At 54.8% G+C, this 16450-nt stretch overlaps 1 protein-coding gene across 1 annotated transcript in view; it reads left to right on the top strand.

Moving 5' to 3' along the window:
* CASTOR2 (cytosolic arginine sensor for mTORC1 subunit 2) overlaps positions 1-16450 on the top strand; it is a 45947-nt gene that overhangs the window by 22858 nt on the left and 6639 nt on the right. Inside the window, exons 2-7 of the mRNA XM_087815612.1 lie at positions 6114-6184; positions 12006-12199; positions 12874-13006; positions 13431-13554; positions 14298-14408; positions 14807-14889. Of these exons, the coding sequence (XP_087671738.1) occupies positions 6114-6184; positions 12006-12199; positions 12874-13006; positions 13431-13554; positions 14298-14408; positions 14807-14889 (716 nt within the window). The remainder of the gene's footprint in view (positions 1-6113; positions 6185-12005; positions 12200-12873; positions 13007-13430; positions 13555-14297; positions 14409-14806; positions 14890-16450) is intronic.

The raw sequence follows: 16450 nt of genomic DNA, 5'->3' as shown, positions 1-16450 counted from the left end.
TTGTAGCCAGATATACTTACCACAAATTTACCATCTTAACCATTTTTCAGTGTACACAGTGGCACTGAGCACATTCACGTTGTGCGTCCATCACCACCACCCGTCTCCAGAACTTTTTCATCTTCCCAAACTGAAATTGTATCCATTAAACAATCGCTCCCGGTCTCCCCCTCCCCCAGCCCCTGGCAACCACTTCCTGCTCCGTTTTTAAATTGTAAACCCCTGTTCTGCCAGCCCCTGCCCCACCCTGCGCTTTTTTACTTGCTCTGCAGTACACACCGTCATCTGACCCGCTATTTTATTGACCCCCCACCACCACATATAAACTCCAATTGTCTTATTTAAGGCGTGTCCCCAGCACCTGAAGCAGTGTCTGACTAGTTTGTTGAATGGCTGAATGATCTAGCCACTGCTTTCGGCTGTTGCCTGAGTCTCAGGGGCTTTATCCAGGCCCTACTAGTCCCTTCTGCCCTACCCAGGCAGTCCTGCCGGTGCAAGTCCCCCTAGAATTTGCAGGAGATGTTGCCCACAGTGACTCCCCTGGCCACCCGTGACATAAGCAGATTTCTTTTCTGTTTTAATGAAAAAGAACCTCCTCTTAAGGATTCCCCTTCAAATCACAGAACCAGTCAGGGCTTTCTTTCTAACTACAACCTGAAATGGTCGCCTTAGTTGTTAAAGACAGTAGAAATGAAATGTAAATAACACGAGAGACCTATTGAGGACCCAGGAGAAGCAGATGAAAACGCTGCCACTGGTTAAGAGAACAAAGGCTGACGCACACCATCATTTGGGAGGAAAAGCCATGAACGAGTGAGGCCAGCACTCTTAGGAGGCCCAAAGCACTCCTGTCACTTGCCGTGTATAGTAAAGGGCTCCTGTGCCGCACCGCAGAAAAGCGGCAGCGGGGCCAGCGGCACAGGGCGGGTGGTCTTCGGAAGTGGGGAAGACCTCAGCCCCTCCTATCCTTGCTGTGACGTCTTGCAGAGGAGGAAGTGGCAAAACCTCCCTGGTTCCAGACTGAATGGGCTGCACTTCGCGAGAAACACTCCTGGCTTTCCAGGCTGGTGCTGAAATTCAAAACGGGCTCATGGGCATTCAGAGGCCCTATTTGAACAAAAAACCGCGAACTGTTTGTAAACAGGTGCCTGGAACGTGCTGGGAGCCTGTTCCCGGTCCTGTTTGCAGGTCTCATGTGAAGGCTGTGGGTTCATTTCAAAGCCCGGCTGGTCAGGCTGTGACTGCAAAGCTCTGGCCTTGTTCTGTGAGGAGCTGGCAGGTGACCTCAACAGGGCCTGGCTGGCACAGGACATTGCGACCCTGCAGGAAGCAGGCCCCAGCCCCACAAAGCTAGCTCCCACTTCCCAGACACCTGGGTCCTGCACGAGATTTCGCATACGGGCAGCCTTTGCTGAGCCCTGACTTTGTAAGGGGTCTTTGTGGTGTCTCAGAACCAAGCAGAAGTGAGCATAGCCAGTGGGTGAATGGAGAAGGCGGGATGGATGCTGATAGGAGCTTCCACCCAGTGGTGATCTGTTCAGGCCACACCCCTGGTGCCCGGATCTGGATGGTCCCTGCTCTCAGACATGCCGAATATCTGAAGATTGCTGAGGCCTCAGTGTGGTGTGTCAGGGAGCAGGAGCAGGGTCAGGCCCAGGGCTGCAGGTTTGGTTCCAACACAGATTCCCTGGCAATGTCAGGCTGGGTCAGTCTCTTCTGTCATAAATCATCATTCCTTCACTGGCTACCTGGTGGGAGCTGAGCTACTGGGGAGGTGAATGGAGACTTTTTGGCCAAAGCTTGGGGTCAGTGTGCAGAAACCAGGTGTTTCAAGAACTCGGAGACTCGGCTTAATCCATCCCCCTCATCGAGGCAGCATCACCCCTGAGCCTGTCTGCCTGGGGCTCAGCCCCGTAGAGAACTGACAACACACTGCCTCCCAAGCCAGCCCATTGCTCTCTGTCGTCTGCTAGCTTTAGAGCTTTCCTTTACTTGGGACGCAAGCTGGCCTCCCCAGTGCCTCCCCTTAGCTCTGTCTGCCCACCAAGAAGAAGAAATAGCCAACGTTGAGTGCTTACCATAGTCATACTGGGTATTCATTTATTCTTCAACAACAACCCTGTGAAGTAGGTAGATACTGTTGTTATTCCCATTGTACACAGGAGGACAATGGGGCACAGAGAGGTTAAGTAACTTGCCTAAGGTCACACAGCCGTAAGCAGCAACATTGCTTCCATCCCATAGTCCACAATAGCCATAGAGATTTTAAGGTGGGGGCTGGAATCTTTTCTCCAGGCCAAAGTGGCACAGTCTAGAGTCCCCTCAGCTCCTCTGGGCATGCTCCGTGTAGGCCATGAGGCTTCCTGGTGTGGCCTGCCCTCATACAATACCCATGCTCTGTTCACAAAGCCCAGAGATGCATTGGCACCCCCTACACAGGGGACTTGTATGAACCTTGGGGTGTGTCCTGAACCACAACGAGCCAGGGTTCTCCCCAGAGCTGCTGTTCCCCAGTCTTCCTCCTTCACTGGTCAGAGCTCTAGAGTTTTGTATCCTATCTACCCGACTGCTCCTGCAGGACCTGCCAAGTAACCATGACCCACCGCTGCTCAGGTTGTGTACTGCACAACTCTATGAGCACTCTCCACAGAGACTGAAATGAATGAGCCCTCTCCCCAGAGCTGTAACAGCATCTGCCCAGCTCACTAGGCAGCAGATCTGTCTTGGGTTCTGGTTGGAGCTTGTTGGGGGTTTTCCCTCCCCTTGAAAGGCATTTTCCAGACACTCAGTGGTTCTGGAATCGTGTCTCCGTGCCTTATTGGCCAGGCCCCTTGAGGTTCACCCTGCTATGGAGCTGGCAGGGTTCCAGGTCGCCCATGCACTGCCCAAGCTGGAACTGGATGGGAACTAGTCCACCTTGAATCTGCCACTTATTGTACAGAGGAATGAAGGAGCCCAGAGCTCACCACCCCTCGTGCCAGGTTGGGACTGTAATCCAGACCTCTTGACTCCAGGACTGAGGTCCTCTCCTCTCTCTCCCAGGCTCCTCTCTCTGCTGTTGTTTCATCCTGTTCCTAAGTACCATGAGGGCATCTAGAGGGCAAGCAGATCTCCTCAGGTTTCCTAACAGGCTGGCTAATTGCTGGGTTTTGGCCCTCTTTGCAGCTCCTGGTAGACCAAGTACAGAGAGGCCACAAACAGCAGGAGCCTGGCATCTGGGTTGTGGATTTAGCCATGACTCATTAGCAAGCACAGAGCTGGGACTAGAGACTTCAGTGCCTCCCAGAGGAGGGGTAAGGCAGGGCAGTGCCACACCAGGGCAAGCAGGGCTTGTTCCGATTAGGGCTTCTCTCACCCTGGAGGTAGGTATGTGGCTGTAGTCCACTCTTTTGTTCATCAGACAACAAGCGTTGATTCCGCGCCCAGCCAGTGTTCACCCCAGGTGTGTGCGCCGAGTACCCACAGTCCTTGCCTGTAGGAATTTATGGTCGGCTGGGGAAGCAAACATTCGCAACGGGCTGTGGCAGGAACCCATCATAATGCAGTTGCTCACTTTGTGCACTGCCCAGCTCTAAGGGCAACTTCACATACACCGTGAGATGAATGAACTGTCCCCTGGAGTCGTGATGTACCACCAGCCCAGCAGCCCACAGTGACCTTAACCTCTTCCTGTGAGCACAGCGTAAGACTATGAGGTTGTCAAGGGAGGGCCCAGCCCTTGACAGGAGGTGAGGGAGAGGAGGTGGCTGGTGCCGATCACAAAAGAAGATGCTTAAACTGGATCTTGAAGGGTGAGACGGTCACATCAGCAACAAGGCCGGTGTTGCCTTCTGCTGGTGTTTGTGCCTCCAGGATGATTTATATGGTCTATTTCTGGAGTGACCCTCACAGCCAAGAAGGCATTGGGAGCAAATGCCACATCTCTTTGCCTTCACAGGGCTCTGTCAGACGCTGGGTGGCCACACCCCCCCCAGCGAGTACCTGCTCATAGCAGGCCAGTGAGGAGGGGGGGCTTCCACGGCCCCTGAGTGCACAGGCGTCCCCAAGAAGGAGCTAGGCCAGACCAGTGATTGCCACTTACTAAGGTGATAATTTGCTGTTGTCCCAAGCAATTATAGATTTCATTTGTCCAGGCAGTACTTGCAAATTGGATGTGGGACAGGCAGGGGCAGAGATGTCATTTGAAAACCAAAGAGCTGGAGGGAAGTGGAAGAGTGTGTGCTGTTGGTTGAGCAGAATGTCAGAGGGGAAGAGAGTAAATGGCACCTTGTTTACGATGCTTGCACAAGCCTTTCCTTTCAAGTCAGGTTCACTGAGGTATAATTTATGTGCAGTAAAATTCACCCTTTAGGGTACAGTTTTTTCAGTTTTGACAAACACGTGATCCTGTAACACCACCACCCCCGAGTTCCCGGGTACCCCTCTAAAGTCAACCCCAGTCCAACCTCTGACAACCACAAATCTGCTCTCTGACCTTACAGTTTTGCTTCTTCCAGATGTCACGTAAATGGAGTCATATAGTATTGCAGCCTTTTAAGTCTGGCTTGAACTTAGCAAAATGCCTTTGAGATTCATCCACATTTAACACGAATCGGTAATTCGTTCTTTTTACGGCCGAGGGCCCCATTGGATATGCCGCCGGTCATCCCGTTCTCTAGCTGAAGGGAGGACACTGGGGCTGTTTCCAGTTTGGGGTGATCACAGAAAGAGGCTGCAAACCTTTGCATGCAGGTCTTTACGTGTGCAGAGGTTTCCATTCTGAGCCAGTACCCAGGAGTGGGATTGCTGGTTTGTGTGATCGGTGTGTGTTTAACGTTCTAAGAAACTGCCAAACTGTTTTCCAAATGGCGGTATCATTTTGCATTCCACCAGTTCCAGTTGCTTTCATTCCTTGTGAAAAAATTGAAGAATAGAGTAAAAGGGTGTTGCAGAGGTTGTGTTGATAAAGCTTCAGTGTCCGGGGGCTACGGACAGGAGAAAAGGACCGGGAGGAGAGAGATCCGTGGACACTCCAGCTGGCCCCCCAGCCCCCTGCAGTGCTGCATCCCCTTCAGATTCCTTTCCCATTTTAATCGTTGTAGAAGTGATATTCGGGCCCTTGCCGGGGCTGCTCGCCGGGCCTCTTTCTGCACGGCTCCCGTGGTGGATGGGTTTTACGCACTGGGCACGGAGCCCGTGCCGGGCCTCACGCTCGAGAGCAGCGATGCCAGATAAGTGACCACGTTTCCTGCATGCTGCTGCTCGCACACCATCTCTCCCTGCAGCTGCACCCGGACTGTTCTGGGGGCCATTCTGCCTGATGGGGACAGAGACAGGCATTGAGGGGTGGAGACACACACACACACACACACCCCCCCGCCCCATGATGGAAAGCCTGGACATGGAGCCCAGCGTGTCTGCCAGGCACCAAGAGCGTGCTTAGGGCCGAGACCAGCAGGAATGAGATAAAGAGAGACAGAGTGATTGCTAGTTCCTGGCCTTGGGAAATTGATGGTCTTTTAGGAGGGACAGGGACAAGCAGGATACACCCCAGGCTAAGCAGTATTACCAAAGGCAACATGTGGCAGTTCAGGGTTCTTTGTCCCAAAACCGGCACAGATAACCACACCCCTCTCGTGCAGGGAAGAAAAGTACCCTGAAGGCTGGGCTGTCATTTAGGTGATGTGAATTAGGACTTAAATGACAGTGGGAACTCTCTAGTTGGTGAGGAAGGGGCCAGGACAGTGGGGATAGAGGGACAGTGACAGAGGCTTAGAGGTCAGAACATGGGGAGCCCATGGAAAAAAGTTCATTTGCATGACCCTGGCCAGAGCTGCCCTTCAGCCACTTCCTCCCTGAAAAAGTGGGATATGAAATCCATGGGCCTAATGCAGGATCTTAGAGGCTCACCGATTCAGGGGTCCCCAAAGATTGGGGTGTGCAATCAACATCTCTAGGCCCCTCTGAGACCTCCTGAGTCAGAACTGGGGAGAGTGCAGAGAGAAATAAGCAGCTCACTGGAGGTCACCACCAGCCTGGAGTCCGAGCTCTGGGTAAACCAAGTCATCTGGGTCACCACAGTGTAGGACTAATGCAGAACTAATACGATATCCTTTGTTTGTCCATCCACCCAGGTGCAAGTTCTTCAGTCTGACCGAGACACCAGAGGATTACACCATCATTGTCGATGAGGAGGGCTTCCTGGGTGAGTGCTCCTCTCGTGGGGGTTTGACTGGACTGTGCCCTGTGGTCAGTGCTGGCTGCCTGCCTCCTTCCTTCTGCGCCCCCTCCCTCCGCCCCCGGCCATTGGTGGCTTAGAAAGTCAGCAGAGAGTCTTCTCTCCCTGTGTCTTGGCTGACGGCCCCTCCCTCTCTCTGCTCCTGAGATGGCCCCAGGAAGGTGCCAGAGCTAACAGGGTCAGTGAGGCACAGCCGGGAGCTAAACAGCCAAGAAGGAAGAGACACGTTTCACTGAGCATCTACTTGAGTGAGGTGCTTTAAATTGTCCTCAGTCCTTGTTCTCGTTGGAGTGAGCCCCAGTTACCACCCTTCATGATTTCCCTTTACCTTTTTTCTGTTTGTTAAATTGAGACACAATGCACGTACCATGGGATTCACCGTTGAGAAGTACACGGCTGTGCAGCCATCACCACTCTGATTCCAGACATTTTCTTCACCCCAGAGGGAAGCTCTGTTACTGTCAGCAGTTGTTCTCCCCTCTCCCCATGTCCTTGCAGTTCTCTTATTACAGCTTTTTATGTTTGTGCTGCTCTAAGGTAACGGTGAACATTCACTCATGCTGACCAGTATACGTTAGTTTACGGGGAGGTGGTGTGTCCACGAGGAGCCAAGGACAGAAAGGGGAAGCCATGCTCCCAGGCGTACAAGCAGCTCGGAGCTGGGCTCCCCCAGAGCTGGTATCTGAACCACATGCTTCAAAACAGTACAGCCCAGCCAGGCGTGGCTCAGCGGTTGAGCATCGACCTAGGATCCAGGTGATCGGGGTTCGATTCCCGGTCGGGGCACGTACCAGGTTTCGGGCTCGATCCCCAGTCAGGGATGTGCAGGAAGCAGCCAATCAGTGACTCTCTCATCATTGATGTTTCTATCTCTCTCTCTCCCTCTCCTTTCCTCTCTCTGAAATCAATAAAGATATATTTATTTTTTTAAAAAAACAGTCCAAAGGACACAACAGATCCGACATTTTTAAGAAACCGCCCCACCCCAAAGACAGCTAGTAACTTTTTAGTGTTTCCTTTCCAACTTTTTTCTGTGCACTGGTTGTCTCTTTTTAATTTACTTACCACCATACTATATATAGAAATGCTTTCACTCAATGTTTACATAACATCACAACTTAAAGTTTCCCGTGATATCACAGCCAGCAGCCCCACAGTCCTTGCCCAGTCCCGTAAGGTTAAACTTAAAGTTGCTCTAATTTTTCCCCAGTGATACATTTATAAACTCTTTAAATGTGCAACATTTGTTCTTCTTCAGGTTGATTCCTAAAATGGGGTCTGAGAAATGGCTTATGGGTCAGAAGTTGACTGTTTTACAGTTCTCAATTGACGCTGAAACCCCGGGGAAGCGACCTCCCAGCTATGCTCTGTCATCCTTGCCCACAGGTGCTCCAGGGCACCAAGCCAGTGTGGGGGGTGGGCCTGGCCCCCCACATTCTCAAGGACACAGTGTCCTTCCCTGTCTGCAAGGGGGCATCTGTGTGGCCAGAGCAGGGATAGGGCAGGCCCCACAGGAGGCCCTGCCTCATTGTCAAAGGCACCCATGTAGCCACGCACTCATTTATTCAGCAGACATTTTCTGAGTGCAGGAGCCACAGGTACATGAACACTGTGTGCTTGGGCAACCCAAACATGTTTCCATCTTCATATGGGCACTCATCACGCCTTTGATGCAGAACTGCTGAGAATCGGGGCATCTGAACGCTCCAAAGTATTTATTCTCTGGAAATAGATATTCTATCTAACCCTCGTTCCCAGATGAGACTTAGTCTCTACCTCTTGAGGCAGCAAATGAGAGAACACCATGAGCAAGGAGAGAGAGAGGCCGTAGTACCTGGCAAGCCGGTTTTGCAGGCCCTGGAAGGCCATGTGTGCAGGATTTATCACTAACCAGGGAGATGTCCTGCAGAGGAGTGGCTGGTTATTCTGAGCCAGTCCCCAGGGTTACAGGAGGCATGTTTACTGAACACCTGGGATGTGCCAGCATCTTGCTAGGCCCCGGAGATGTCGCTGGAATTGAGAGACACCATTCCTACTCCAAGAGCCTCAGGGAGCTGTGACTTCTGTATAAGGGTCTCCCTTCTGGGCTAGCAAAGCAGGCTGCCTGGATAGCTGTTACTGCCCGAGAAAAAGTTATGTACGTTTAAAGTAGTATCGCTGACACTCCTGTTGCGGAGCTCCAGGGGAAAGTACAAAATAAGGCTCCCCTGTTCCCTGCTGCAGAGACGCATCACCTCCTGGGATCATTCCTGTGGCCTGAGGGTAAAGAGTAAAGACCCGTTTATAAGAGGAAAAATTGACATTAAGATGCCCAGAGTCCCTGAATGACGGGGGACCGTTTGAAGCAAGAAACGCTGTGGTGGTTCCCAACAGACCAAGGTCAGGGGCCACTGAGAAGGAGGTGGGCCAGTGTGTGGTGGGGCAGTGTGAGAAGGCCCTCAGAGGGCAGGATTTGGGGTGGGAGTCCCGAATTCCACCCTCTGGCCTCAGCTGGCCGGGGGGGGGGGGGGGGGGGCGGGGGGGCGCGTGTTCTCATAAGAGACTCTTCTTCAGGAAGGGAGTTTGGGCCCTGGCTGCCCCTAGGGACGGGGAGGGATGCTGGTTGTGCCATGCTGTGTGTAGGATGGTGCCCTGTCCCCCAGTTCTGCAAAAATTGCTTCTCACCCAAGGGGCTTCCTTGGCCCAGGTGCCTCAATTATTGTTCGCTAGCAATATGATCAGCAGGCACCTTTTTCAGTTAAGAAGCAGCAGCTATGTGCAGTTCATATGTACTTAGAATGCTGAGCCTTTCCTGGGAGGGTGGGACAGTTGTCAGTGACATTAACCAGACAGCTCCCTATTTTATGTGGAATTTTAGAGGTTTTTGGCTCAAATGCATGCTACGTGTCAATGTGGCAAACAGAAGGAGTTTGTGTGCATGTGTGTCATTTGATCTTTTACATATTTAATGAGCACTTACTATGTGCAATGCTAGATGCTCTCAGGGGCCCAAAATAATATGAGCAGCAGTCCCTCTGAGTAGTGGGCAGCATCTTAGGTTTGCAGTAAAGCGGTGCACAGTGCTAATCAGGACCCCTTTGCTGGCCCCCACCCATCTCAGTCTCCTTGCCTGCATCAGTGATGAATCTGTAACAGTTGGGGCAGGACATGCTCCCTGGGCTGTGACTGGCTGAAAGGTAGAGTAAGATGTTGAGAGGTAACTCCTGGCTTCACACTGGGCTAAGGTGGGAAGATCCAGGTTCCAGCTACTCACTGCTGATTGTTCTGGGTGAGTTACTCAGTGCCTTGGGGCCTCTGTGGCTTCATCTCACACACAGGACCCTCCCTCCCTCTTAGTTCTGTAAGGCATGCTCGGGGTACAAGGCGTACGAGTGGACCCTCGCATTCAAGCCTGTATCATTCAAGGGTCAGCTCTGCTCCTTTACAGTGAAATTGAACATGTTTAAAACTCTTGTTACACTTTACCCAACTGCCATCCAGAACCAGCAAAACTGCCACCATCGGCATCATAACTGAAAGGCTCTGGCCTTTGATGAGCACTTGGGTGGGTGCCAGGCACTCAGCTAAGCGCTTGGTGGAGATTATCTCATTTAATCCTCCCAGCATCTTCTCCAGTACATCCTGATTTCATCATCCCACATTTGAAAACTAAAACCCTGGGGGCCCAAGGTCACACAGCCAGGATTAAACCCGCTGGCCCTACCCTGGGACTCTTGACCGTGCTGCAGGCAGGGTAGGCGGAGCCTGAGAAACACAGGCTCTGTGTGGAGGGCACGGCCACATAGCACAGGGAACCGCAGTCCTGCAGCCAGGACAGGGGGCTCCTGGGGAGGTGGAGGCCCCACCCAGCAACTGAGTGGCCCAAGTTCGTGACTAGGAGGGTGGAGAGACACTGTTACCTCCTCTACGAGGGAGCGTCCTCAGTTCCAAGAGTTATTTTTAGGGCCTTGGACGATGGGCAATGACAGAGATAATCCATTTCAGTCTTGGAATGGGTCCACTTTTCCTCCAGGGAAAAGCCAGCTCGCCGCCTCTTGGCAGCTCGTCCCTGCAGCCCCAAAGCAGCACCTCGGGCACCCCAAGGCTTGGCCCGGGGTGAGGATGGCGCCTAGATAGCCCTTCCCTTTCCCCCAGAATGCCAGGGCAGTGTTTGGGGTCCATGGGGTCAGAGGCCACAAATGCCGTGGTCTCCAGCTGTTTCTGCCACTTTGACAAAGCTCCCCCTTCTGGATGCCTCAGAGGGGTGACCGCGGGTCCAGAGCTGAGCACCCTCTCATTCCAGCCCTGCCACTTGAAGAACCTGTGGGGCTTCTATCCAGGGCCGGGAGCCAGGAACAGAATTATTAGAATTTCAGAACTGAGCTGGCCTCCGGTTCTGGGAGCGTGTTTGCTCTGGCGGCCCTGGGGCTGAGAAATCTCTTTTCTGACACCTCGGGTAATGGGCGGAGAGACTAGGCACAGCTGCCCGGGACCCAGCGCCTTTTAAAACGTTTTCTCCAGCTCTCCCTTCCAAACCTTTTCCCTTTTCTGGGAAAGCCGCCCGCCTCTCCGCCAGCCTGGCCAAGGGCTGGCCCTTCCCAGCCAGCAGGGCCAATGGGCTGGCCAGGCTGTGGTCACCATGACGACCGAGCTGGGCAGGTAGGAGCCTGGTGGGGCCTCACTCAATTTCCCTTCCTTGGGAGCCTTGGCCTGAGGCCAGAGCAGGCACTGTCATCTTCATCCCGGGTGCCTGGGCCCCTCTTCTCCTTAGCCCCGGTCCCAGACCTGGCTCTTCTTCCCATTTGGTGCCCAGGACAGAGCATGGGGGTGTCAGGCCTGGGTTTCAATCCTGGCACTGTTTTTCCCTAAGTGACCTTGGGCAAATGACTGCCCTCTCAGAGCTCTGGTTTGTGGTATCAACAGGGAGAGCGACAGACCCTTTGTGGGGTGGATTTGAGCAGGTGCCTGTGATGCGTGGAGAGTCCTGTGTGCAGCCTCTGCTCAGCTCCTTGGCCGCGTATTTGTGGAGACACATGTGTACCCACATCCCGTGCACAGGCTTCTCTGGGGGCTCTCAACAGGATGGAGTGAAAGGGGTGGTCCAAACATACGGAACACGGGTCTTCATGAGCTAGTCAGGGAGACTCTGCGATGGCTGTCACTCTGAACCTCCCCACCGTGCCCTGCCAGTGCCAGCCCCCAGGACTCCTGGGCTCTCGGGAGGGACTTGGACAACAGTCACTGCCCACCTGACAGTGGCATCATCAGGAGCCCTGCTGGAGCTGGGTGTTCTTCCAGAGAAGCCCAGCAGGCAGGCCTGATTGAAGCGGGGAGGAAACCCAGGGCCCCCATCCTGTCGTCTCCTGACCTCCCCTCTACCCCCAGCCTCTTGAGAGGTTCCTGGGAACCCAATTTGAAAACCGTGGGACCCATTCCACTGCTCTGAGGTGGTGATGGCAACACCTGCCACCCAGAGGGAGTGAGGACAGAATCGTTACTGACAGCTGAGTACTTATCATTTCACGGTTGAAGAAACTGAGGCCCAACACAGATAAACCACGTGTCCCCATAGTTCCCGCCCTAGTGAGCTGCCTGACGCATCTGAAGGCCTCCCTGGCTCAATCCTCCCGCAACAGAACCTCTGAGGCCGATCCCGTTGTCCTGACAGTTGAGAGCTCAGGCCCAGAGGGTGGACCTGGCCAAGGTCACACAGCTGGTCCCACGTGTCAGTCCCTACCTCTGTGGCCTGCTCTGCCCTGGGGACCGGGGTCCCATCAGTCACAGGCCTGCCTTCTGTGTTCCCCTCCAGAGCTGCCCTCCTCGGAGCACCTGAGCGTGGCGGACGCCACTTGGCTGGCCCTCAATGTCGTGTCAGGTGGCGGCAGCTTTTCCAGCTCCCAGCCCATCGGGGTGACCAAGATCGCCAAGTCGGTCATCGCCCCGCTGGCTGACCAGAACATCTCCGTGTTCATGCTGTCCACCTACCAGACGGACTTCATCCTGGTAATCGCAGCTGCTGGGCGACAGGGACACCCCCCGCAGACATTGTCTGCAAAGTTCTATGGCCCCCATTCTCTGACCAGCTCCGAGAGAGGTCAGGGGGATGTCGGGCTCATGAGTCAAATGTTGTTACGACCAGGCTGGGCTCTAGGTCTCTGCCCCACCTCACCCACCGCCTGCCTTTTGTGTGGGCCATGCTTGGTTTGACCTAGAGGCCAGGAGTGTGGGTGGGCTACCCTCTCAGCTGGACATCTGTCTCCCCACACCCCCACCCACACGCCAGGATGGCAAGCATGTCTGTTTGGTCATGGGGCCAGAGACAGCTCCTGGTCACCATGTCATTCTTTCTCTCCCAGGGGGCAAGGCCACCCTCGAGAGCATAGCCAGGGGAGAGGCAGGGACAGGTCTGGGCACAGCCTGCAAGAGGGTGGGGTGGGGGACAGACTTATTCCTCTCAGCCCTCAGTGTGGTGTCTTCTCCCCCCCCCACATCATTCCTGCTGCCCCTAGAGAGGTGTGTTTCTGGTCCAAGGCTCCCATCCCCCACCTGGACAGCAGGAGGCAAGAACAGGGGAAGCTGGTTCTGGGGCAGAATCTCAGAGTGAGGGGGTTACTGCCCCCATGCCCACTCGATCCAGGGACCACGGGACATTCACATCCTTGACTCCCCTTCCCCAGGTACGTGAGCGGGACCTGCCCTTTGTCACCCACACATTGTCATCAGAGTTTACCATTCTGCGGGTCGTTAATGGTGAGACGGTGGCAGCTGAGAACCTTGGCATCACCAATGGCTTTGTGAAGCCCAAGATGGGTGAGTGGGGGAGTCTGTTCAGACCCTGTTCCCAAGGTCTAATAAGGGTCGTAGATGTGGACACAACCAGCGATGGCCAGAGGCCACTCCCAACCTGGCCCCCAGTGTCAGGGCGGACCTCCCAGGGGCAGTGACTCTCTAGCTGAAGCTTGAACACAAGTAGGAGCTAAGCCAGGCGGTGAAGGTCGGGAAGGGCATTCCAGACAGATGGTACGGCATGTGCAAAGGGCCTGCATGTGAGCCTCGCATATCAGAAGAGCTGTAGGTGGTGGTGGAAGCTAAGAATGATGGGCCAGGTCTCAGGGCCTGTAGCCAGGCCTCCCAGAGTGTCTGTGGCTTACCCCGGCCCTCTTCTGGGCCTCCACCCGCCACTCGCTGCTCCTCTCTTACCGGCCTCAGCACCCTTGTCTTTGCCCCCTCACAGTCCAGAGGCCCGTCATCCACCCACTGTCCAGCCCAAGCAACAGCTTCTGTGTCACCAGCCTGGACCCCGACACGCTGCCTGCTGTTGCCACACTCCTCATGGACGTGATGTTCTACTCCAACGGGTAGGACCCCCTGGGTGTGCGGGGCCCAGGGTGGGCCGAGAGGAACCATGGCTGCGCTGAGGAGCCCGCCTCATCAGGGAGACAGACCTGCCCTGGGCGCTAGCCTGAAGGGGAGACACAGATGCACCCCTGAAGCTAGTCTGGGGTGGGCAGGAGTGGGGGAGGGGTAGCTCTACCCAAAAGCCGCATTCTGAGAGGGGAGACGTTCTTCCTTGGGAATCTCAAGACCTGGTGAAGCCCAGGTGTACATGTGTATGTAACAAACACCCCGCTGTCCCCTGAGCTCCAAGGGCAGGCTCAGTCCTTGAGGAGCGGTGACCTCGGGGGTTTTCATTCGGGGATGATAGGCTTTGTATTTTTCCTCAGAGCCGATTGTAAATTTAGGCCAGCGCCAGGTCGGGTGGGTGCCCTAAGATGTGGGCTCACACGGGGATGGAGAACCCCGCCTAGGAAGGGGCAAGTGTAGGCTGCCCTGGGGGCCAGCTGGTCTCCAGCGCTGCGGAGTGCTGTGCTCACCACCGTGAGTGCCGCGCAGTCCTGCGCATCTCACGGAGACCCAGGGGGACGCTGGCTCAGGGGTACCCAGCAAGGCAGGGTCAGGGCCAGAACTCACCCTGCTCTCCCAGCCAGTGCTCTTCCCAGCATCTCATGCTGAGGCTCGCCGGCAGGGCAGGAAAGCCAGGTGGGGGTCGAGGTGCAGTGGGGCCCCCTACTCCACGCCTCACCAGTACCCCTGCCCCCAGCGTGAAGGACCCAATGGCTGCCAGTGATGACTGTGGCCACATCCGCTTCTTCTCCTTCTCCCTCATTGAGGGCTACATCTCCTTGGTGATGGACGTGCAGACGCAGCAGAGGTGAGCCGGGCCACGGGTCGGAGGTTGACCCAGGGTGGGCTGGGCCCCGTGGTGGGCACATCACCCACTTTGCCCCTAATCACCCACAACCCTTCCTTGCAGGTGAGCAGCAACTTAGAGACAAAGGCCCCTGGTCCTTCAAGTGCCATTTGTCCCTCAGCCCCCTCTCTGGAGCTGGGGAGGGGCAGTTGTTGCACAGCCAGTCCCAGCTGCCTTCCTGCCCCCCACGCCCAGGCAGGGAGGGTGCACAGAGAGTGGGTGGAGGGCTTGGCCGGAGTCCTCAGGGGCCATCCTGTGGCAGGTGGAGCAGGGGCTTGGCAAGGAAATCTCCATGGAGTGCTGGCCAGGGCGCACTGTTAACATCAGCCTCGGGGGGTTTTCTCTCACTCCCTTTTAAGGTTTCCTAGTAATTTGTTGTTCACAAGCGCATCTGGCGAGCTCTGGAAGATGGTGCGGATTGGAGGACAGCCCCTGGGATTTGGTGAGAACTGTGGGGTTCAGTGGTGGGGGTTGGGGGACTGGCATTGCCGAGTGCCTTCAAGCGCTGGGGAACTCAGGTCCCCCAGGGTCACTCAGACTGTCTGTGCCCTGTGGTACAGATGGGGAGACTGGGATTTAGGGAGCCTGAGTTGCCTGACAAGTGGGTGACAGGAGGTACAGGCCTCTGGAGGATGGGAGGAATGGCTTCAACCAAAGCACTCTTCTTTCTCCCCCCACTAGAAAAGTAATACCTGCTTATTATTAGAACATTGGGACATAATAAAAATTGAAGAGGGAAATAAAATCACTCCTTAGTCCCTCTGCTCACAGGTAATGCTATTGTAGTTTTTAATGTTTCCTTCCCATAAGTAAATGTGTTCACTGATCGCACGTCAGTCTCAGACATCCCACTCTTTACGCCTTCTGTCCTGGGAGGAGCACTTCCTCCACCAGAGCCACAGTGACCTGATCCCATGGAGAAAGTCACAGTAATTCCCTCTGACTCAGCCTAACGGCACTTTCTACAAGTCTCCACACAGTGTCTTTGGTAGTTTCCTCCATAAGCATTTTCCGAGGGGCCCCAGGCCTCAGACCTCTCAGCTAGAAGGGGTGAGGTGCAGGCTGGGGCCCCACTGGGAGTGACTGTAGGGTGCCTGGGAGTGGAGCTCTGTCTTGATTAGAAGTTATTTCCTTGGGCTAGACCATTAGACCCAAGAGCTTGAACCCAGAAGCAGCTCTTGGTAAATCAGAGTGGTCATTTCCAGGGAGCATCCTCGGCAAGCCCCAGTGGGATCGGTGACCCTGATTTCATAGACAAGGTACAGAATGTTCCCGTAACGCTCACACTGCTCCAAGGGCCATCAGGTCAGCCCCAAGGGCTCTGCTCCTGGTACAGGACACAGAAGCGGCAGGGCATTTTGACCTGGGAGCAAGGGGTTGATGGAGCCAGGTTCTGCCACCTGCTTCCACCTTTCTCATGAGTTTGCAGATAGACAGACAGTGTCCCCTAACTCTGCTGACATCAGGCCAAAGCCAGAGCCATCCTGGAGGCAGGACAGTGGTCGTAAATGTACACTGAAGGCTCCTCCTGGTCTGACCCCGGGCCCAACGTGTTTTCTCTCGCCACCTCCACAAACGCCAGCATTCCTCCTGCCCACATTTGCTGCCCGGTGCAGGGTTGTGGGGTTGTGAAGATACAGTAGCCCAGAGGCACTCACCAGTGAAGGAGGCTGGAAGTGAGACCTCAGGCTTGTTGCTTAACTCTGAGCTTCAGTTTCCTGATCTGTAAAGATGCTGCCTCAGGGTGATTCTGAGCACTGCATAAGGTGTCAGTCACACTGAGTGCTCAGCAAGCAGCAGTTGCTGTCACTGTCACCTGTAAGGATCCCGGTGGCTTGGAGAAGGTTCAGGAAGGGAAGGCTTCTGGCAAGAGGAAGCGCTAAAGCTGACCGGTGGATATTCACTGGGCCACCAGGGAGGAGAGGGCAATACCAGCAGAGGGAGGTGTGACATAACTCCTCTCCACGTCACCCAGGCCCCTGGACCCTGAGTAGAGTCCAAGG

This window comes from Miniopterus natalensis, chromosome 3 (assembly GCF_054644295.1).
Source record: "Miniopterus natalensis isolate mMinNat1 chromosome 3, mMinNat1.hap1, whole genome shotgun sequence".
Taxonomy (NCBI): Eukaryota; Metazoa; Chordata; class Mammalia; order Chiroptera; family Miniopteridae; genus Miniopterus; species Miniopterus natalensis.
The sequence above is the reverse complement of the archived record's forward strand: the minus strand, read 5'-3'. Positions and strand labels throughout refer to the sequence as shown.